This window comes from Phasianus colchicus, chromosome 1 (assembly GCF_987193195.1).
Source record: "Phasianus colchicus chromosome 1, bPhaCol1.hap1.1, whole genome shotgun sequence".
NCBI classification, from domain to species: Eukaryota; Metazoa; Chordata; class Aves; order Galliformes; family Phasianidae; genus Phasianus; species Phasianus colchicus.
In genome coordinates this window covers 175,218,849-175,241,930 of record NC_143436.1, presented here as the reverse complement: position 1 = coordinate 175,241,930, position 23,082 = coordinate 175,218,849, and the positions used below count along the sequence as shown (strand labels likewise).

The window sequence follows — 23,082 nt, the reverse complement described above, 5'->3', positions numbered from 1 at the left end:
GGCTGACCTGAAGGTGAGGGCCAGGGCTGCCTGGCTATGGCCTATTGTACAGGAAGTTGTGTAGCCTGTTTCTGCACCAGTTTCCTCATCGGTAACAGTAATTATGGTATTATATGTTAAAAAAAAAAAAAAAGAAATACGAGTCTGTAAGCAGGTTCATTTTCCTTATAAGCAATAAAAAAGTATCTCAGACGAGATAGTTATTGCCTAAACCTGGACGAGGATTTCTCAGTACACCTCTAAAGACACGCTATCAGGTATTACAAACCCCGCATAACAAAGATGTTGTGTTTGTACATGTGATTCTACCAAACAAACTCAAAACCGAAGGTTCAGGTCCCGGCTCTACTGCCATGCACCCACTGGGGTGGCTCTGCAGAATGCACATAAAGCATGCTGCTGACTACCAGTTAAAACAGCTCCTTTTTTCCTACAATCCCCAAACCATTATGACCAAGAGAGCCGTGAAGCATAGTAAAGCCATTGCTTTGCTGGTTGCTTCTATGGAGACCCAGGAAAACTGCAGATTGCCTGATGAGTGGAAAGGTAAGGTAGAAAGTAATAGGGATGAGCAGTGAATTTGATCACTAGTCCAAATTATGATGATGCAACTGTGACCAAAACATACAGTATCTGCTGGCTGCAGATTTTTTGCCATCCTGGTGCCCATACAGTATCTTCACAAATACAGGAGGTAGGATAAAGATGGGGCATGCACATCTCTCTTATCCCTCATCCAAAGATAGAAATTAGCATCATTTAAATCTCTGCAGTATATTAGTTGTGCTGTTATGTCTGTAACAGAATTCATGCTCCTTTTGGCTTTTAATCCCTAATTATTATTTTTTAATATCAGAAGCTCATGAGTTTCAAACAGTTATAAGGTTGTTGGTTTAGTTTTCTTTTTTTTTTTGCTAAAAAGAAAAGTAATCCCTGGCAGCCTTTCCACAATAAGCCAGCAGTGGAACAGCTTACAACATAAATAGATATTCACGAATTGCACAAGTGAACTGTTCAAGATTTTCTCTCTCCCTGCAGCCAACTGCACTGTGCACAACTCAAGCTTTCCATTCCTGGAACCTGTACTTCTTCCTTGCACTTTTTTTTCCACTTGTAGTTTGCAATGCACTATACAGACACCACAGAGCTCATTTATCTAGCTGGATACAGTCATCCTGGCCAACAAGCTGCAGGTGTTGTTTTTTTATTTCCAGGGTGGGAGCCTGCCAAGTAGCTGGAGCCATGAAGAGGAAAGGGCTTTGCCCAGCTCCCTTGCCAGCCACCACACTGCTTCTCCTGAGAGTGAGCACGTAGCCTGCTCCCCTCCTTCCCCTCCTGCCTTTGGGAAATGCTTTTGGTGAGTGGGAAGGATGGGAGGGAGCCCAGAACCCGACGCACTGCAGCAATGCAAATCACACAAACTGCCCTCCAGCAGACGTTCTCTCACCTCCCCCCCAACCCTGCCCGTGTCAGCCGTGCTGCCTTGGAGCACATTCCCTTCCCTACCTCTCCCCCAACCCTACGCCCACTGCACATCCTCCCCCCTCCAGCAACAACTCACCAAAGCCTCTCCTCTGCTGATTCCCCCGCTGCTCGAAATAGGCAGACCAAGAGAGCTGGTTGATAAGCTCCATACCAGCACTGAATTTCTCTTTACTATCTCGATTCCAGTGTGATGAAAATCTTGCTGTCTGCCCTCTGTTTATGCTGGCACCCTATCAAGTCCCTCTACCAGGCTTCCTCCTTGTCCCACATTCTGAACATACAGCTCTCTTTCAAATCAGCCCCACCGTGTTCCTCATTTCTTGTTGTCTGCTTAAGGTGTTGCTCCATGTTTATGGAATGTAGTTTTACTGGAAAAATTCCTTGGCCAAAACCTTCAAAAGGAACTACTCACCTTGGGTCGATTTTCCATGACACTCACAAAGCTTTGGCTTTCTGGGAGCGTTGGTTTCCTCTGTGTGAACATAAGCCCTCTTTGAAGTACCTCAAATTGGGCAACCAGAAATTGCAGAACTGAAGTTGCACCTGACCTTTGAAAAAGGTTGATTCTGTTTGCATTTGCTTAATTAGATCTTGACAGGTAAGTGCTGTATTCCTCTATAAGGACATGAATTAAGGCAAAACTGGAACCTGAAGGGCCATTCTGCTGTGGAAGTCTTTTACAACAAACGAGAAATCATTGATCATTCGACAGTCATCAGGATTTGCGCTGGCGTAGATCAGAACTGCATCTGAAGCTCTGCCTATGTATGGTACACACAGATTGCAAAAGATTGAACCAGCGATTCCCAGACTTCAGGCTTTATTTTTCCCCCTTCTATGCCCTGTGGAACTTATGACAAATAATGCACTCACTGTTTCATAAATATGTTACTAAACAGAATAGGTTGTACAATAAAGGAAAACCAAACGGCATTCCGAGCATTTTGCATTCAAGTCACCAATAAACCCATGTTGCTTTTAAAATAACTTTTTTCCTACTTTGCTCAGTCTAGTGAAAGTCCATGTGACAGCAAGACACCTGTGAATGACTGGGAAATAATTTGTAAAAATAGCAATTGTGATGTGAAGGATTACACATTCCCAAAAGACTGTGAACGGGAAACAGGCTCTGAGTCCCACAGTCTAGGTGCAGCTCAGCTAGGAAGTGCTCAGTCACATCATAAACCTCCCTCTGACTTTGTTCCTAATTGGCAGCCTCGTTAACAACATCAGCAGAGAACTATTTTCTGAAACCTGCAAGCTAGGAGCTCGTGCTATAAACTTGTCATGGCCTTACTCTAGAAGAGCCTACTAGCAGTGCCTGTGAAAACCAGGACACCTGGCTAAACTTCTGCAGTGCTCACGTATCACCAATTACCTCATCAAATGCACTCAGGTGGCAGCTGAGTTGGCTTTCTCCCACTTGTAGCTGCTGCAGACACATCTTTGGTGCTGTCACTTGGCCAGGACCCTGGAGGGCAACAAGCAGCACCAAGGGCAGTTTGCCTCCTCCGTCTCCGACAGCTGTTTCAGGATATGTCCTGCCTAAGAGGCCCCTATTTCTGTCTTGACTATAAAGGGCTCAGCGTGACCTGCTCGGTCCTTGCAGAAGGCATCCCCACCATGCTTGCTGCTTCAAGTCAGGACAGATTATTCCCATCCCATACGTTATTTGTAACACAACACAGGGCTGTGTCGATAGAGCACAACAGAAAACCTCTCCTCCAGGGATAAAACAAAACATAAGTGGAAGAGGAAGCACAATGGCCTCTCTTGGGTCTGCCTGCCAGTCAGACAGGCATCTTTGTTTCTGCTACTGCACTAGCATGGGTTGCATAAGCAGAGACTCAAAACTGCTAAATGCTAAGGAATACAGAAAAGAATTCTGTACTTGTTTTATAAAAACGACAGTATTCGACAGCTTGCTCCTGATTATTTCCTACTTATTGTGTTATTGCTGACTGTTTCTTCCCTTGAAGCCATGTGGACATGTATGTATTACTCAGGCATCTACTGGAAAAAATAATTGAGAGACAAGATGTCCGGTGTAAAACAATGCTCTCTGTTAAAGGAGTAAGTCGTTAAATAAGAGCATCCACAAATAGAAAGGGCTGTAAAAACAAATAGGGAAAAGCATCTGGTTTGCAACAACTTTGCACTATTTGCAGTAGCTAAATCTGGACCCAATTAATGATCTGTTTATTTTCCAAAATTTCAATAAAATGCCTTGGCAAAAACTTAATCTGTCTCTGGAGAACGTCTTGTTTCCTTCCATATGTTGCCTGATCTGTCACAGCAATAAAACCCTTCCCAGCTTCAAGATCCCTGGCAACTGCACCAACTGATCCTCTCCGTGTAAGAGGAGAGAATCGTTCCAGCACTTAAAAGTCATGATCCTTCCTTAACAGAGAGCAGCAAGGAGTGAATGCTGTGTGTTGCAGCCTCTGCCATGACCTAAGCCCCAGAGATTTACAACAGCTCTGTGCATCCTGGTGTTCCTACCTACAATTCAACCCATCTGCTTTATAATCCTTCTGAAACTGCTACTCTGAAATGCTGCTATGCCACAATTAACGTATGTGCCTCAGCTTGGTAATACTTGTCCTGTTGTCCTTGTTTCAAAAGAAACAGTTCAGGCAGTTTTGTAATTACATATTTTTCTGGTTTTGTATAAAACAAAACAGATGTTTCACAGTCAATTTTATTTGGTTGTGTCTTTTGTAACCTAGATTCGGAGATTTATTTGATCTCCATTTGAAGATAAGGTGCAGTAGCCTCTACTTCATTATACATCAGCACTGTGGATGCGTGGTACCTTCCAGCTCCTAATGAACTCTTACGCATCTTACTACACTGATTTCATACATAGTATTGTTTAAAAGAAAATGCTGTTAGCTTAGAGGATAAATGGAACAAAACAGATGAGCCCACAGAAGTGAACACAACGCTGTGCGTAAGTTCACATAGCTGCATAGTAGCTGGTCTGCTGAATTAAGGCCATAATCCAGTTATCAGTTTTGTTTTGAAATAAAAACACTTAGAACTTTTAGGGACATAGATAGAGAGCAACTGTAGTTACCAAAACATGCATTTGCCAAGCTGATGTAAAGCTGTCTGGTTTCTGGCTCTCTAGGAACCAAAGCTTTCAGGAGTGACAGAGTGGAGCAAGTCAGGGAAATAACAGCCATCCTTAATCAGAACTCAGAGATTTCTGCTGCTTTGTATTTTTGTCAGTACAACTGGAAGAAAAAAATAAAAGTTCAAATCTTTAACAGATAATGAAGCTGTAGGAGATCTTCCAAGGGAGGAAACTGGCAAAAACCCAAACATCTCACCCTGTGGCAGGTAGAGAAGTTCAGCTTACATGTGTCTGATTATGCATATTAATGGAGATTATTGGCATTTTGAAAGCTAACCGAGTCTTTTTGGCTGTATAACTTCCCAGTCTGCCCAAAGATAGTTGATGGGCTCAAGGGTAATATGGAGCTTTGAAAATCTCTGCTGAGAAAAGTAACAGAAGATATGGTAAAGGTGGAGGATGTAATAAATAGCGGAGAAAAGAAAAATCAGTTGTCATTTTTACTTTCTTATGAGATGAGAAATGCAGTGATGTTCAGTAAAGTATTAAAGCTACAAATAAAGGTTTAAAAATTGAAGAGGAATGATGTGTGCCAGGCACTGGTTTTACTTGAAAGTACCTGATCCGAGTCATTAGCTACACTGCTGCTCCTCTTCCCGTCAGCTTTCTCTCAACTCCCAACTCCCTCAGTAATTGCACATGTTGTATGATTTTTCTCTATTTCTGCTACTCTGAAGATGTGCATTTTCCTCTACTTCAGAAAGTGACATCATCAAGTTGAAAATCATCTGTTTTCCAAAAAATAAGCTGGTACCAAGCTTTGCTGAAAATCCCAACTTCATTATACCTAAGAAAATACCTTCTGTTACTTTTATTTACCATTAAAAACAATTACTACACCAAAGCATAACTATTGTCTATTAAAACCATTCCTTCCTAAGTTTCATGTGAATATCACACGCTTATTTAATCCACAACTTTTAAAGTTGCTCGCCACTCTTTTGTTTTGCACCACGAGACAGATAATTCCATATTTGCTCCTGAAATTGCATTTGCAAGTTGGGATCGCTGCAAAATATTTACAAGAAAAGAGTGTGAATAGTTCACAGACTTGTCAGAATCCATCTGTTTGTGTCTATTAATGGGTGCATTCCCAGCTGTGGTCTCTCCAATGTCATAAATAAAAAGTTCTTTCTTACTACAAATCCAGTGGCCGAAATCTCCCTGTATAAAATTGATTCACTTCAATGAAATCTGTCCTTATATGTTAAAGAAACCTCTTAGAATGAGTGAAACCATGAGATGCCAATCGCATATTCTTTCAGCAGTAAAACGACTCATAAAGGACTCACAGTCTCAAGTAATTTACTACAGCATTATTCTGGATAAGCTATTAAATAGCATGTCATTCAACTCAGGATGGGTGGGGGTGGCATGGCAGAGAGATGAGACTCACATTGAAAATAACTTAAAAACAGTATGCTGACATGAATGTTAAGGTCTTGCTCCTCCATGCAGAGAATCCAAAACAAAGATGTATGCAATGCACTTTGGGGAACACCAAAGTATCAGGTGATTCTCAATCTTTAGGAATTCCTTCAGGAACTCTTTACCAGTACTAGGTACAATTATTCAGTGTTCTGCTGGTTAAGAGCAGTGTTTGGACTTCTCTCCCCCAACACTCCCTCACGCTATCCCATTAGAATCATAGAATGGCTTGGGTTGGAAGGGACCCCAAGGAATATCAAGTTCCAACCCTTGTGACACAGGCAGGGCCACCAAGCTCCAGATCTGGTACTAGACCAGGTTGCCCAGGTCTCTGTCCAACCTGGCCTTGAACACCTCCAGGGATGGGGCATCCACAACCTCTCTGGGCAGCCTGTTCTAGCATCTCACCACTCGTGTAAAGTAAAGAACTTCTCCCTGACATATAATCTAAACCTTCCCTTATTAAGCTTAAAACCATTCCCCCTTGTCCTATCACTATTTACTTGAGTAAAAAGTTGATTCCCCTCCTTTTTATAGTCCCCTTTTAAATACTGGAAGGTTGCTATGAAGTCTCTTTGCAGCCTTCTCCTTGATGAACAAGCCCAGCTCCCTCAGCCTGTCTTTGTAGAGGAGGTGCTCCGGCCCTCTGATCACCTTCATGGCCCTCCTCTGGACTCTCTCCAACAGCTCACATCTTTCCTGTACTGGGGACCCCAGACGTGGATGCAGTAATCCAGATGGGGCTTCACAAGTTCCCCTCTTGGAGCTGGAACTCCCAAGAACTTCTTCCAAAACGGCAGTGACAGAAGACCAAACAAAGACATTTCAAGCTCAGATTCAGACAGATGCACATACGACAGGGGTTCTGTTGGAACTCTGTGCTGAAGGTATGTTCCCTTTAAGTTTTTCTATAATAAAACCAACACTACAGTTCTTGTTTCAGCTGTGCTGCTGTGTTGAACAACCTGTGAAGGTTCGGTGTCTTCTGTTTCATCATGAGCACTCTAGCCCCCAAAACAGGCTGCTTGACTTCCCAGAGGGAATCAACACAACTCATTTATGTCTAGCAACAGAAAATACCCATTATCCTTGTATCATCTTAGATCTGTAACGTAAAATTAGCAAAGTGTCAATGGAATTTGGAAAGCTAGTTTTGAGTTAATGAACTTCAGGGCCACATTTTTAAGTATTTACAGAATTGCCACTAAGGTAGGTGAAATGCCATGTCAGTTTGGGCAGTCCTGTAAGTGAATAGGATTCACAAAGCTGCACCTTCAACAAAGCCTGCTTACTTTCACAGGCAAAGCTTAGGAGTCTCTAAGTCCTCTGAGTCCTGTCCTCCTTCTGCAGTCAGGTAGATCCCAAACAACAGCACTTTTGCCCAGTCTTCATAAAACCAGCTATTGTGCCTAGTATTTGTCAGTGCATACTGTGCACACATACTCCTTGATATTACTGTATGTAAATTACTGCCCTCTACTGGAACGACTGGCAGAGTATTTCATGTTAACTTAATTATTGCCTAAATTAATTTGATTGATTTTTGGACTTTGGGGTTTTTTGGAACCAAATGCACTTAATTGCAAATGTTCTCGGTCCCATCTTGTACCAAGTGCAGTTACTTGCTCATTTCTGTATATATTTAATTTCTGCTTGTTTGCTGGATATGCTGCACCAGGATGGTGTGACTGCCAAAATATTTTATTCTTTGATCTGTAAACAGACATGCCAAAGAGCCACTGAAGTGCACCTTGTTGATGCTCAATGCCAGTCAAGAAGCCTCTTATACTGTCTTACTTTTAAGCCTATAATAATGAAACCATCACCCAAATCGAAAATAATTGAAAATAACATTCCCCAAACTAATTTTTTAGGAATCATAAGAGAGGTACTGCTTCTCTAAAATCTTAAGGCTGACTTAAAAGCATGATGTTTTACAAAATACATCACTTTTGTTCGTTTTCTTTTCCCGAGGCTGAAGATCACATTTTCAAGCTTTCCTTTTCAAACCTGCAGTAAAAATAAACTTCACATTTATTGAAAGTAAAATATACTTTCATATGAAAGCTGGGTTTGTCAATGAGTTGTGACTCAAGCTGATAATGTTTTAAAGGAATTATGATATATACCGTTGCAGGAATTGGCCATGCTGTGACAGGAGAATAAAAGAACAAGACAGCACATCTGTCTCCCAAAAACTGAGAAATACAGAATATGGAAAGCCAAACATAAATCAAACAACTGCTCCACTCTAAGGACTTGCCAGTACTGCTGCAAGTATTACAAACTGTGAATTCATACAAGTTCTCAGAACCTTTATGACTATTTCTAAAACATTAAAATTGTGGACCTATTTTGCAGTGGTTCTGTCAGTCAGACAGAAAGTGATGACACAGAACTCCCATCAGAAATGACCCTGTGCTAATTCCTAAACCTGAAAATCTCATCCTGCTGTGGATGTGGCTGAAAAGCAGGAGAGTGGGAATCCCACTGGCAGAGCCCTTCTGAGCCAGGAGCTCCCCATGTTGGGGATCTGCTGGCCAGCCAGCTGCAAGGCTGCACTGATGCAAAATATTGTGGTGCTCACGTAGCAGCTGAAAGTGTACAGTGGTACTGAGCTCTATATAGATGCTCTGGCACAGTTCTTACAGTAAATAAAGTCACTTGTGCAGGGATACTGAAAGTGGTCTGTAGAAATATGCTCATACAGATAAATATAGCACAGCTCATAGGAAATAACTAAGACACATAATTTAGTATACCATGACTGGGATTAAGAAGCAATCTTGGGATGGAGAAATGTCATTACAGTTATATGTCAGACAAAGAAGTTAAATATTTACACCAATCTATATGAGCTCCTATGTATCATAAAAATATAGGAATACCAATAAGCACATGACGCTAAGTTCCTATCTAAATACATAGGAACTTAAACAATAAGTATTATACTATACATTCTTCTGGAAAAAACAGTACTCTGTCTTGTTTCAAGTCATGGTCAGCAGACAGAAGCAATACTTGCAATGATAACGGGAATCCTTCATAAAACTATGGTACACCACAATGAGCAGTTATCAGCTTTATTCTGCTCACATAAGTGGAATGAGCCATCATCTGCAGGTGAAACAAGTCAGTATGTGCAGAGAAATACTGATAAATATTTGTTTATTGGAAGAACCTGGTGGCAAAAATCAACAGCAAAAATACACATAAAGAAGCTGTACTACTAACAGAACTGACCTCGTAACACTTTAGGAAAAAAAGATATGTTCTACAGATTGATGCCATTAAAATCAGCCAACACCCAAGTTCCAGACAGAGTGAGATTTATTGAGACCAGCTACCTCAGATGGTATCCATCCCTGTCATCAGCAGCACTGCTCCATTTCATCAGCAGAGCCTTATACTTCGTAACATTAGGAAATTATGTAATCAAAACCAAATTTCTCTTTGGAAAATAATCTCTGATACAGAGGCAGGACTTGTTCAAATACAGAATTTATGTATTATATGTAAAACCAGGAGATTAATTCTCTTGTCATTTCCAGATCCTTGCTGTTCCTCCAGATCTCACGTGATGATCTCACATGGTGAGTGGCAGCAAAGCCACAGGAATGGGTAAAACAAAACCACATCTTTCTCTGAATTTTGAGACAGCAGGGAGCCCTTGGTCAGCCCCCGCCACAGTCTCCTGCTGATAGAGAAATACTTGGCTTGTTAAGCATACTGGTACTTTTGTAATTGTATTTCTGGCACTAACTTGTGGCTCCTGCGGGTCATGGGAAGGCGACCGTAGTGACAATGGCTGTATTCTGCCACCACTGCCCCCTTTCTGATCCAAGCCACAGCTCTGCACGGAGCACCCAGGAAGGACAGGGGTACTACAGAGCACGACACAGCATGCGTGCAAGAAGAGCACCTGCATATTTTCAGAAATTCCCCTAAAGTGCCCTACTACCATTAATATCACACATTTATCAATTAATATGATAGATGAGATCAACAACTACGTCTTTGGCTACATTACATATTTTTTGGGGGGCTGATACAACCACAGAACATTTCCTGGCATGTGAAGCCAAAAGCATTGCTAATCAGTCATTTTCTTTCCTCCCCGAAGCACTGCATCTCCAATAAGGAACATTTCTCCTTGACAAAGGACAGCCTTTTCCCACTGATAGGGAGGGTTATGTGGGAGGTTACATATCTACATCTTATCAACATCCATAAGAATCGGCATCTGGTGCTTCCCAGTGTGCTGACAGGGAAGCAGACTGCAACACAGAATCATAGAATCACTCAGGTTGGAAAAGACCTTAAAGATCATTGAGCCCAACCATGACCTAACCATACTACCCTAAGTAACAACCCTCTGCTAAATCATGTCCCTGAGCACCACATCCAAATGGTTTTTAAACACATCCAGGGATGGTGACTCAACCACCTCCCTGGGCAGCCTATTCCAGTGCTTAACAACCCTTTCTGTAAAGAAGTGTTTCCTGATATCCAACCTAAACTTACCCTGGTGCAACTTGAGGCCATTTCCCCTCGTCCTGTCACCTGTCACCAGTGAGAAGAGACCAGATACTAGAAGACAGCAATAAAGTTTCCCCTCAGCCTCCTTTTCCCCAGACTAAACAGCCCCAGTTCCTTCAGTCTCTCCTCATAGGCCATATTCTCCAAGTCCTTCACAAGCCCTGTTACCCTTCTTTGGACCTGCTCCAGCATCTCAATGTCCTTTCTGTACTGAGGTGCACAAAACTGAACACAGAACTTGAGGTGAAGCCTCACCAGTGCCGGTGACTTCCCTAGTCCTGCTCTGCCTTCCAAGAAAACCTACAGAATTTTAAAATGGCACACACAAACTGGTCCCAACAAATGCCCGATTTTTCACATGCACTCCTCCCTCACTCCCCATTGAAAACTCTCCTGGCAAAATTATTTTGTATATATATATAAAAAAAAATCTAATTGAACTGCTTTAATTAGATTAACTTGCTGCATTTGCACTGTACACAAAGGTCTACATCAAGAAGAAACAGCAATAATACAACGATGTTAAGATGCAGTAGACTTCAGGCTGGCCCCATGGCAGGGTTCAAGGGTGTCTGAGGCCTGGCAGCTTGGTACATGTGTTCCCTCTGGGCTTTCCTTGCACTGACCTCAGGGTGCACCACACCAGAAATAGTGCTGCTATAATAATAATAGATCTACTATATTAGATCTGCCTCCCAGGGGCAAACTTGCGAAAGTGAGTTGCCTACTGGAGTTGCTAAAAACATTTCATGTTAACTGAAAGCTAAAAATTATGAGACGCTGATAGATTAGACACTCCTCTAATTAGGCTTCAGAAGCATGGCTATTCTTGGCTCCACACTGGCATGACAGAAATCTTGCTGAAATTCATTTAGCACTGCATGTGGGCACCTTATTTCCAGAGCCACTCTTCCCTTTGTCAGATCCCAAGACCAACAGGTTGGCTGGTGCCAAGGAGCACCATGCTGCCAGTTGTAAAAGCACAACTTAGATCTGATTGTCTGCGCCCAATAAAAACCCAAAGACCCAAAAACCAATTGGAAGTTACTTCATGAAGCTGAAGGGGCACTGTCTTGATGCTGGTGCCATATTCTGGATGTGGAATTTATCTTCTGTTTCACAATGCCTTCCTGCATTTTCAGCTGGACAAACTATTCTCCATTATCTATCCTACTTCAAATGTTTGTTTTCACCTCTGACATAAATGCATTTCAGTCAACTTTCAACAGATTGCTGTAGCTGCCAATCAGTGACTAAGTTCTTCTTGAATACCTAAGGATGGCCAAAGTGTAGGTTTTTTAAACCCTTCAATGTAAAGATCTTAATTTTGGTTTGTTTAGGCTAAAATTTGCTTTAAGTCATAAGCCTACGTCATGCTCCTGTTACAACTGTTGATGGTGCAAGTCACAGAATCACACAGAATCACATATTTGTAGGGGTTGGAAGGAACTTCTGGAGATCAAAAGCAGGTGCCCTACAGTATGCTGAGCAGAAAAGCATCCAGACGAGTCTTTAGTAACCTCCAGAGAAGGAGATTCCACCACCTCTCTGGGCAGCCTGTTCCAGTGCTCTCTCAACTCTGTCAGTAAAGAATTTCTTCCTCATGTTTGTATTGAACTTCCTGTGTTTCAGTTTTTGCCACTGCCCCTTGTTCTATCACTGCACACCACTTAAAAGAGTCTGGCCCCATCCACTTCACTCCCTCACTTTAGATATTTATAAACAATGATGAGATCACCTCTGAATCTTCTCCAAGCTGAACAGCCCCAGGTCTCTTGGCCTTTCCTCATATGGGAGATGCTCCAGGTTCCTAATCATCTTTGTGGCCCTAAGTCACCTACTTCCAAGATAATTTCAGACCATCCTATGTTGACTCCCTGTACATTTTCATGCTACTTCACTAAGAAACCAGTGCTTCATCCATCACAGTGAAGACCCAAGAAGTCATTCTAGTATGATTCTCTGAAAGCTCTCTCCGAACCTGGACAATTTGTAGAACTTTGAAATATCAATCTGAACAAACCATTCAAGACTTGTAGAAAACTTGTCCTGATTTCCATTTGCACAGGGAATAGCCAAGTTCAGAAATGGGGAGGACCAGCTGAGATCTTTGCCCAAAATCACACCAGGCAGTGTCTTCAGAGAGTTGAAAGGAATATTTGGTCTCAGCTCTCAGGAAGGAGAGAAGCTGGAGGAGATCAAATGGGGCATCATTCATACCTCACTGCAGCATTTCAATACCTAAAGGGAGCCTACAGAGGGGAGGGGAATCAACTCTTTGAAAGAGTAGATAACAGCAGGACCAGGGGAAATGGTTTTAAGTTGAGGGAAGGGAGATTTAGGTTGGACGTCAGGGGGAAGTTCTTTACAGAGAGAGTGATGAGGTACTGGAACAGGCTGCCCAGAGAGCTGTGGATGCCTCGTCCCTGGAAGTGTTCAAGGCCAGACTGGATGGGGCCCCTGGCAGCCTGGTCTAGCATTAGGTAGAAAGGCTGGTGGCCCTGCATGTGGCAGGGGGATTGGAGATTCATGATCCTTGAGGTCCCTTCCAACCCTGGCCATTCTGTGATTCTGTGATCTCTTTACAAACACAGAACACAGCAAGTGTGCTGGGACAAAAAGTCCAAATGAAAAGAGACCTGGCAAAAAGGCTGAGGGTGTATATACACTACAGTCACAGAGGAGGCAGAAAGCCAGACCTAGGAAATGAGAGACTTCCTATTATTAAAAACTTCCTATTAAAAGAATGTCGCAGTAACTAAATCAAGTCTTCCAACACCAGAAAGTCTCAGAGTAAAAGTCACTCATTTAATCCCAACTCAACCCTCAACTCGCCATGACAACGTCTCTGCTGTATCATCACATTCATGGTGTGATGGACAATGATCTGGCCATTTATCGGTGTCTTGCTGCCAGGACCGCTACTCTTCTTGTTGACGCTAGAAGGTATGCAGGAAAGGGTGGGAGACAACAAGAGGGAAAAAATGGAGTTTCTAAGACCACACCAAGCAAATGGTGCTCCTGAGAGTCTGTGTCCGATTGGCAGTGAGCCGCCCGAAACATTTGTCCAGATGGGAAGGAACTGCAACTTGCTCAGTGTGTAGCACAATTGGCTCCTGGACGCTACACAAGTGCTGCACAGTAGGAGTTACTGAAGGTCATAGTTTGAGTAGTAAAGTATTGTATAAGGAAAAAAATTCAAGTTCTAACACTCAGAGATCTTGACATGGTGGAGTTTAACCTCACTGTGCCTCTGTCTCCTGTCTGTAAAATGAGAACATCACCTGGCACCTTCTAGGAATACAGTCAAAATGTGAATGATCTGAAGTACGCAAGACTCAGAGAGGAAATCTGTACTTTGCATCAGGCTCTAGGGTAGATTCCCCTTAGCAGTGGGGATCCTGTAGCTTGAATGAGGTGGAAAAGCTCTGTCCAAAAACAAGGGATGCAACCATGGCATCATGGCTCTGGGCAGCCTGGTCTGGTGGTTGGTGACACATAGCAGGGAGTTGAAACTAGATGATCATTGTGGCCCTTTTCAACCCAGGCCATTCTATGATTCTACGATGATCAAAAGATACCCCAAGGAGATTGGCAACAAGGCAGCCTTACCTCTGGGACTTTCTGACTGTGAAGTCCTGAACTTCAGAACTTCAAAAAAGAATGCCAGGTAAAAGGTGGCACTTTTCAGCCATATGCAATCAATGAAATAAGTATGGCTTGTTGTGTTTTGCTCTAATGAGTGATCATGATTTGAGCAGAGCTCTCATTACTTTTAAATAGCCTGTTAATACCTACCTTAAATTCCTAAAGTGATGGCTTTTCATAATGGCACAGTGGTCCAGAATTACCCTAACATTAAAACAGCAGTATTTAACATGACTCTTCAGGCCCCACTCCAATAAGGGAGTTAAATCCTTGCTCATTTCCTTATCAATGGGCAGAGGGTATATGCTTCATGATGGCCTAAGCAACTCTGTTCTGCTAGCGGCAAAAAACACGAAAATTAATTTCACTGCATATTCTTTAAAAAGTAGTGAACACTAGAATTAGTGTATTAGATAACTTTTAAACAGCTTAATTTATTTTCCCCATCTTGAACTGATGAAAAAACAAGGAACGAGCTTGTGAATCCTAACTCAAAACATAAGCATAGCAGGACATAACCAGTGTGTGAATTACCTCTGCAAAAATTAGAAAAAGCATAAAAAACCTAAAGCTGGCATTTGTATCACTGCAGTAAGTACACTCATTGTTCAAAAACCAAATCCAGGTCAGTGAATCAGAAAGAGCGGCCAGGAGCTGTTGGGCAGCACAGTTCCAGCCCCAAAGGAGACAGCATGGGGCAGTCCCAGGGACTCCTCACCTCTGCTGCAGGGCAAAGGGATGGGAGGGAGGAGGGAAGCATATTGGACAGCTTTTTCACACACAGCTTTCTTCCCATAGCAGCCCAGCCATGCTGTGTACCTCTCTGTGTACCAAGGCTCAGCTCTCTTCTTGCTGCAGCCAAGGCTGGGCTTCTTGTTCCATTGCCCAGCTGTGTCCTGCCCTCTGCTTCAGCACAGAATGCAGCTGCAGAGCGTCTTCCCTAAGAGCTCTAGAGAAAGCCTTGAATAGCCTGCCCTGCTCCCACTGCTAAGCCCATCTGAAGCACTGCAGGCCTCCTGGGTCTCTTCCAACCTGCACGAGGATATGATTTTTGTGAGAAAAGAAGTACCTATCTTGTGCTTGCCTTCTTCGCTTTGCTTTGTTGGCATCTGAAACTTCAACAAATAGATTTAAAAAGTGAAGTAGATCAAAAGAGTAATTATATGAGTGCCGACAAAGCTGTTATCAAAACGATGACTTTACTGCAAACCTTTCTTTGTCTTGATGGTTGGCCTATGACAGCAGACTGATGGTTATAACTGCTTTTTGTTTTGGTCCCTGATCTTGAATACTAGCTACCAGTTTTGTCGCTGACTGTCAGGGCTGAACCACAGATGTTTACTTCGGGAGAAAGAGGGAACTTGTACACTGCCCACCTGAGTACAGTTGGGTCTACTGCAGTGGATCAGCTGCTGCTCTGGCAACCAGCAAGTAACGGCACATTCAGACCAGCCTAAATTGCCACCTTGCCATTAACAAAAGTTGGAAGAGGCATAACAATGTGTGGTACAACTACAGGGGCCAGAGGAACAAATAAATATAGAAACAAGGACAAAAATCCTGCAGACATAAAAGCATCTCAACAACAGAACATCCTTGAAATCAACAGATGTTATTTGAACACATTTTGTTATGCTGTCAGATCATTCATTTAATTAAAGGGCACGTGTATTCACGTCTCACCAGTGTATTATGAACAGCACTTAAATTATGGCAATGCATAAACCCAGGACGTTAGTGTTTTATCCACCCTTACCATAAAGACTGACTCCATCAATTTTAATATGCAGTCAATTTAAGAAGTTGGCTATGGCTTCATGGCAGCCTGCCCAGGTTCTTTGCTCAATCAAGCAATAGTTGTCTTTGACCAAAAAAGAAAAAAATATAGCAGACAGTGTCATTGCTGAGTGCCTGCTGGCATTAGCTTTCAGCACAGGAGCATGCAGATCACACTCAAAGGCATTCATACTTTGGGTAACCTTAACACTATAGAACTGGATGGTTAACTAGTTCATTATTGAAACTATCCACTTCTGATTTGCTTTGCAAAACTTACTATTCCACTTAAATCCATTAATTTGTTTGTGCATATGAACCAACGTGCTGCAGAGACAACACAGACGCCCATATCACACGCTCTACCCCTATATATACACCAGCAGCACGTCGGGGTGCCCTAGGCAAGGTCACCGAGCTCCAAACGCTGTGTGGGATGTGGCAGAGAAATCCGTCTTTACCAATTAGCCTTCATTACACACAACGCTGCTCATAAATCTTGATGTACAGCTTTCTGTGCAATAACTCTGCCTCGCACTCTGCAGACACCCTCGATCTTTGACTTTACGAAGCATTTCACGAACTCAAACCGGCCCTATGTTTGCACTCTCCAAGTGCATGTGCGGCTACGGAGCGGTGCCGCAGGCGTGACGCGACGTCCCGCAGCACAGCACGGCGCCGTCCCGCTGCTCTCACCCGGGGACGGCAGCCGCGGGAGCGGCGAGGAGCTCCAGAAGCCACGGCAGCTCCTGAAACGAAGCTGTCCGTTTTTCTCTGGGACTTACGGCCCTCTCCGCATGCAGACCCCGCGAGGAACGCACCTGATCCCGCCACGGCCTCATAAAACCGACGGCGGCGGCAGGTGAGCCCGATCCCCGGAGCGCAGCCAGCCCTCGGCTCCGTGCTGCTCAGGCGGTGCCCGCAGCGAGCCCGGGGCGGGACCGCGACCGCCGGGACCCGGCCAGGTGCTGCCGGCACCGCGGCTCCCGCCCAGCCCCGCCGCCCGCGCCGCTCGAGTCCCCGCGCTCCGGCGCCCCGAGGCAGGTGCTCCCCAGCGCCCGGCGGGACTGACCTGCGAGCCGCCGCTCTCTGACATTCCTCCACAGCAAGTCCCAGGCTTTGGCGGTGGAGTCCCGCAGCTGCTCGCTCAGCGACCGCCGGAGCCGCGCTTTGGCCGGGAAGCGCTGGCCGCTCATCCTCGGAGGCTCCGCATGCCGCCCCGGGCAGCCCCGCTCCGCGCCGCCGGCCGCATGGGGCCGCGGGGCAACCCCGCCGCAGCCGCGTCAGCGCCGCTCCGGGCGGGCGGCCCCTGCACCTGAGCGCCGCCCGCCTCCGCCCCGGGGCCGCCGCTCGGCCGCCGGCCTCCCCCAGCGCCCCGACCCCGGCGGCTCGCCGCCCTCCCTCCTCCTCCTCTTCCTCCTCCTCCGTGGGACGGGGAAGGCTCGCCGGGGTCCGGCCCCGCTGCTGGGCGGCGTGCTGGGGGCGGGAGGCGGCCCCGTCGGAGGGCCCGGGGGTCGCCCCCTCCCTGAGGGGCCGGCAGTGCGGGATGGCCGCCGCTGGCCGGGTGCCCGCTCATCCCGCTCCCCTCGGGCTCAGGCACCTCAACGCCTCGGTGCCCCGTGCATCACTTGTGACCCAGCTCCTACATTTCGTGACCCCGCTTGTGTTTTGGGAGCCTTCATCTGAGCTCTGTCCCGTCTCACAGTCCTGCCGCCTTGCAGCCGGTGCTGGCACGCAGGTGCCCAACTTGGGGCAGCGTGACCCGCTCGGGCCCACAGCACCCGCTGCCCCGTCCCCCTGGGATAGCTGAGGGCAGCCAGTGGCTGTGATGTAACAGCGCAGCCGGCTGCAGGGGGTTATCTTTTCCTCAGGAAGTACTAATGGCCACTTCACCCCGCCACCACTTTTGCCAGAAGACGACTCTTTTTCCGAGGTCTCTGCTTATCAACTGTCCACCAGAATTCAGCTCGCTCTCCTCTCAATCACGTACCTCCTATTTCTTTACCACTTTCTCTGTGTGCCACCCACTCATCTTCCGCCTGCCTCCCTCTGCTTCATTCCTCCCATTCCCCATTTACATTATCTCCTCTAACAAGCTCCTGAAAGTGTTCACAACTGAACTCTGGCAGTCACCTCTTGCACACATTGGCAGACAGAAAGGAATCCCAATTCCTCCATCCCTAGACAAGTCAGAGAGCAACATCATGCCTTTACCCCTTTTGGAAGCCCAGCTGGGGCCTCTCCTTCCTCTGGGATCTGGGAAATATTGTAGTAATGATTGCCCTTTCCCTATTTTGGCTGCCCACAGAGCGGATGGTTCCCAGCATTACTGGCAGCATAGTGATAGCAAGGAAGGACAATAGGGGCTTAATTTCATTTGGTTGCAAACTATTATTTATTACTTACTATTTTTGTGGAGTGTCCATGATGTGCAATGAAGAGGCTGATGTGAGTGCCGTGCACTGAAGCAGTGGAATACCCTGGTGAAGCAATCATGTCAAACATAACAGATATCCCCATCTTGTTTAAATTAAAATTGTCTCTGCCGTGTCGGCATTACCCACGCAAACTAAAGGCAAACACACAGCCGTGTTCCACATCACCACTCAATTACACTAATGTCTTTTGCCTACTTGGTGATGTTGTCATTGTTCTTAAAATGCTTAGAGCTCATCTTAAGCTGCTATATTATATTTGGTATGGTGGACATGATGTAATTTACAGAACTTGTGAAGACGTATGTTACTTGTCCTTCTGCAGTTCCAGCTAGCATCCTCCCTCCATCTGACTGGACAAAGTCCTATAGGGCCATATGCACCCAACATCTGGATGGGGGACAGCAGCATAACCATGTGAATACCCCCAAACCTGCTGATATTAATGGGAGGAGAGAGGATTACAGTCCTACAGTCAGCTCCTCTGCTTCATAAATCGGCTTCTGACCTCTGCCTCACTTTATTTAATTCCCCACAAACAGACAATATCAGTAACTCTTGCAGCACTGGTTCTCTGCCACGGGATCCCCTCTGCTAGGAACCAGGCAGAGATGAGCACTGCATAATAGAATCATAGAATCATTCAGGTTGGAAAAGACCCTTAAGATCACCTAGTCCAGTCGCTAACCCATCCCCACCATGCCCACTAACCACGTCCTTCTGTGTCACATCTCCACATTTCATGAACACCTCCAGCACTTCCCTAGGCATCCTGTGCCAGTGCACAGTCCACTCTTTCACTGAAGAAATGTTTCCTAATATCCAACCTGAACCTCCTCTGGTGCAACTTAAGGCTGCTAACTCTCATCCTAGTAGTTCATTTCTGATACCCTGCTCAGCAACCATATAAAGATCAAGTGTGACACAGCCTATATATGAAGCTATATCTTCAGTTTTAAAGGTTTTGTAGCACATCATCATGTCAATGCCCACAAGTCCTGGTCTGTGTCACTCAGCAGTGTGACCCCAGCAGTGGCCATGTTTGCAGGTGCCCTCTCACCATGTCCAGCCTCTCTGGAAGACGGTCTTCATTTCTCCTGCTGCTGTCTGTTATGGCCAGAGTACTGTAATAGATATCCTCTTCCTTTTTGTACCACTTGGAAGATGTTACTTTATCAAAAATGTTCCTAAACGTCTCAGTTTACTGACAACGGCCAATTAGCACTGATTTACTAAGAACTGCTAATGCCACGTTATCTCACTGCAGGTTACTGAGGTAAACCCAAATGATACGGCTGTATTTCATAATCAGCAGCACAACAGAACTAACAATCTTCGACTGATTCTGTGGCTGGCATTGACAAAAATCTATTGTGGAAAATTAAATCTGGCAGTACAATCAGATACAGTACTTTTCTCCCCATTGCTACTGAGTAGTGAGAAAATGTCTCATGCAGCAACTGGCCCATTCCCATTCTATGCTTTTAATCATAGCCAGTTGTTCAAAAGTCAAGTTACCAACCCGGGTACTTCTGATGCATCAGACCTGAAAGCAGCGGTTGCAATATGAGCAGTGCTACACAGCTCACAGATGGAAGATATGAACTGGGGATCATTCTCAGGTCAAAGATGTTTCGCTTCTTCTTAGGATGTTAGAGCATGACTGAGAGGTGGCATTCTGGACCTCCTTCACACACATATTTTGGGTAAGGGCATAAGTAACTAACTGACCAGTGCTCTTGTCTGCAGGACTTTGATATCCTGAACAAGATGGATTTTCCACGGAAAGAGCAGTTTTCCTGCTTCATTCTGTCATGCCAAGATGGTTCTGTTGAGATTAACTGTCATAAAGACATGATGTATGATGAAAAGAAAAGGAGAAAATTCCCAGTTGCCCTAAAATAAGTTAACTATGAAGTTTGTCTTTTCTAATTGACAATAGAATATTGGCAGTGTTTGTCTCTGGAGGTCTTGCACCCATGTACAATGTTGGGAACAAATCTAACCTGATTAGACCTGTGTTCTGATGCCACTGTGGCACCAAAGTCTGATGTTCTAATGACGTATTTAGCAACTTATATTTCCTCTCACTCACTGTGGAATTAAATGTCAAGTTAATTGATAATACATATAATCTGGCTTCTCATTAGCAGTGCGTTTTTAATTCGTTGCAGATTCCGTAATGCAGCCTGATCCAGTCTTAATAAAGTCACTATAAAAACTGCCATGTATTTGGTCAGAACAGAATTGGGCCGAAGGAAAGAGAAGGATGACAACATATCGGTTTGTCATTTGTTGACCACTGAAGGACTACAGGAGAAGTGTAACTTCTTTTCTTTTTGTCCTCTAGACTCAGTTATGGGCAGTCAGGATTTTCTATTAGTTTAATGCTGTTTAGTGGATACAAGCTCCTCAACTTGTATGTCTTACAAAGAAATAACAAAAGAGGAAATCAGTTAGTATTATGGGATCGCTCATGCAATCTCATGTTCATTGCTGTAATACCAAACTTTATAATACACACAAGTCCTCAGGAACTGACTGTAAGTCAATGAAGCTTCTTGAAATTTATCATACTCCAAGTGGTGTTGCTGTGCTTTTACAGCTTCAAACAGTCACTCAGACAGTCCAGATGTAAACACATCAAGTGATATTTATAACTTTGGCAATGATCTTTATCTCTTTGGGGGTCCTACAGCTCTGGAATTTGTTTTCTGTCACAGGCCAAATGTCCTGAGACCGATGTTGCAAGTCTGGGTTACCACTGGAAGGGCAGAAAAGATTTGAGGTTTTCCAGTACTTGTTTTGCCAATAGCAGACTGCAGTGAATTATATGCTAGTTCTGTGGTTGAAATTCTGTGAATAGTACATAGGAGTAGGTGTCCTCTTTTACATTTAAGTAAACAAACAAACATTTTGGAGAGAGAAAAATAAGAATCAGTTTGAACGAGGACAAAATGTCCCAGCTTGTTCCCTGGCACACTCTCCTTGCTTGTTATTTCTGTATACAAATGATCATCATTTTAAGATAGCTTCAATGGGGATCAGTTGTAAAGCAGCTTCTCTGCTTATGGAGAGATTGGCACCTGTCTGTTCATCCCTCCCCACTTCAGCTTTCTCAGGCCCTGGGAAAGGATCACCCCGCATTTTGCCAGCAGCAGAGCACTGCTGGCTTTCATTAGTCAGGGCCAGATTCTTTCACTTTTGTTCGCAGTGATTAATGCTCAAAGAATACAGACTTCTTGCAGAATTCAATGTGCAGAGGCTCCAGGCTCAGATATAGACCCTAGTAACAAAGTATCTGCTGTTTGACTGTGCTCCACCTCCCTCGCTCAAACTGGCATGGAGGGGGTGGGTGTGGGGGTAAATCAAGCTTTTCTTCTGCTCGTATGACATATGGTAATTTATTATTAATAATAAACTGTATTATCAAAGCACCTAGAAGCAGAAACTGGATGGAGCAAAAATACAGTCTTTGCCCTCAGGAGACTGCGTACTAAATATAAATCAAGATACCAGTGGAGAGAGGAGTTAATTGCGGTAAGAAGGGTAGCGTGCAAGAGGACAATGAAACAATGCTGGCCAGTGTAATAACTACTGGTGTTCACACAGTAGAGTTAAGTTTGGAGGCACTGACACAAAGCAATTTACAAGACGGTCTCAAGGGAGGTTAATGCGATATCTTAATATATTCAGAGGACCAACTGCCAACCATGAGGGGCAGTTTTAGAGAAAGCATGCCAATGTAATGAAGATGTAATGAGTAGACAATGAAAGCTGGAATCCTGTGCAGACTGTGGGAATCAAGCTTTTAATATCGAGCAAATGATAGATAGGGGAAGGCCTACAGCCTTCAGCCAAGTGGCCTCCACTGGATGCAATGTAAAGGCAAGTGAGCTGCAATGAACAGTGACAGCAGGGCACTGCCAGGGTATTTGCCTTTGGGATGCACTGCAGTAGACCAGGAAGAGTAAATGAGAAAGAGATGAGATGAAACACAAGGGATAGAAGGTTTTCTAGAGCAACCGTGATTTTCACCCAGCAAGCTCCTTCTGACATGATCAATTTATTACAGTATAAAAGTTAGAAAACATTTTCTTTTTCCTCCTTTCCTTCCTTCCTTCCTTCCTTCCTTCCTTCCTTCCTTCCTTCCTTCCTTCCTTCCTTCCTTCCTTCCTTCCTTCCTTCCTTCCTTCCTTCCTTCCTTCCTTCTTTCTTTCCTACCTTTTTTTTCAGTAGAAAAGAACTGCCATTTAGCTATTTTTACAGTGGAGTGGGATCTTCACATGCCAGCCAACCTTAACTTGGACTTCTCTCCACTTCTCAAGATGTAGATAGCTCCTGTACATTTTTTCCAAATAATCTTTCTACCTTTCTTACTTTGCCTGCTTAACTCAGTCTACCATGTCATACGAGAATGGAGTTAGGAGTTGAACTACGTGATCCCTATGGGTCCCTTCCAACCCAGGATATTCTATGATTCTATGATTCTACTGCTGAACTCCACGGTAAGGCCCTGTGTGAGAGGCAGGAGTTCTGTGAGTGGTGAAAAAAGGGACAGGGAGGTAGCTGTGAAACAGATGGTTGTTGTCTAAGTAAAAAGAGCACTCTAGTGCCCACCTCTAGCAGGAG

At 44.5% G+C, this 23,082-nt stretch overlaps 1 protein-coding gene across 9 annotated transcripts in view; it reads right to left on the bottom strand.

Annotated features, from left to right (window-relative positions):
- Nucleotides 1–23,082, bottom strand: part of STARD13 (StAR related lipid transfer domain containing 13) — a 332,321-nt gene that overhangs the window by 129,051 nt on the left and 180,188 nt on the right. The window contains exon 1 of one of the 9 annotated variants that reach the window (XM_090133213.1): nt 17,088–17,270. The exons of 7 other annotated variants lie outside the window; for them this stretch is intronic. In XM_090133213.1, the coding sequence (XP_089989339.1) occupies nt 17,088–17,211 (124 nt within the window). In that variant the 5' untranslated portion in view covers nt 17,212–17,270. Of the gene's footprint in view, nt 1–17,087; nt 17,271–23,082 lie in introns of those variants that run through there. One more of the 9 variants, XM_090133203.1, reaches the window with a different exon arrangement.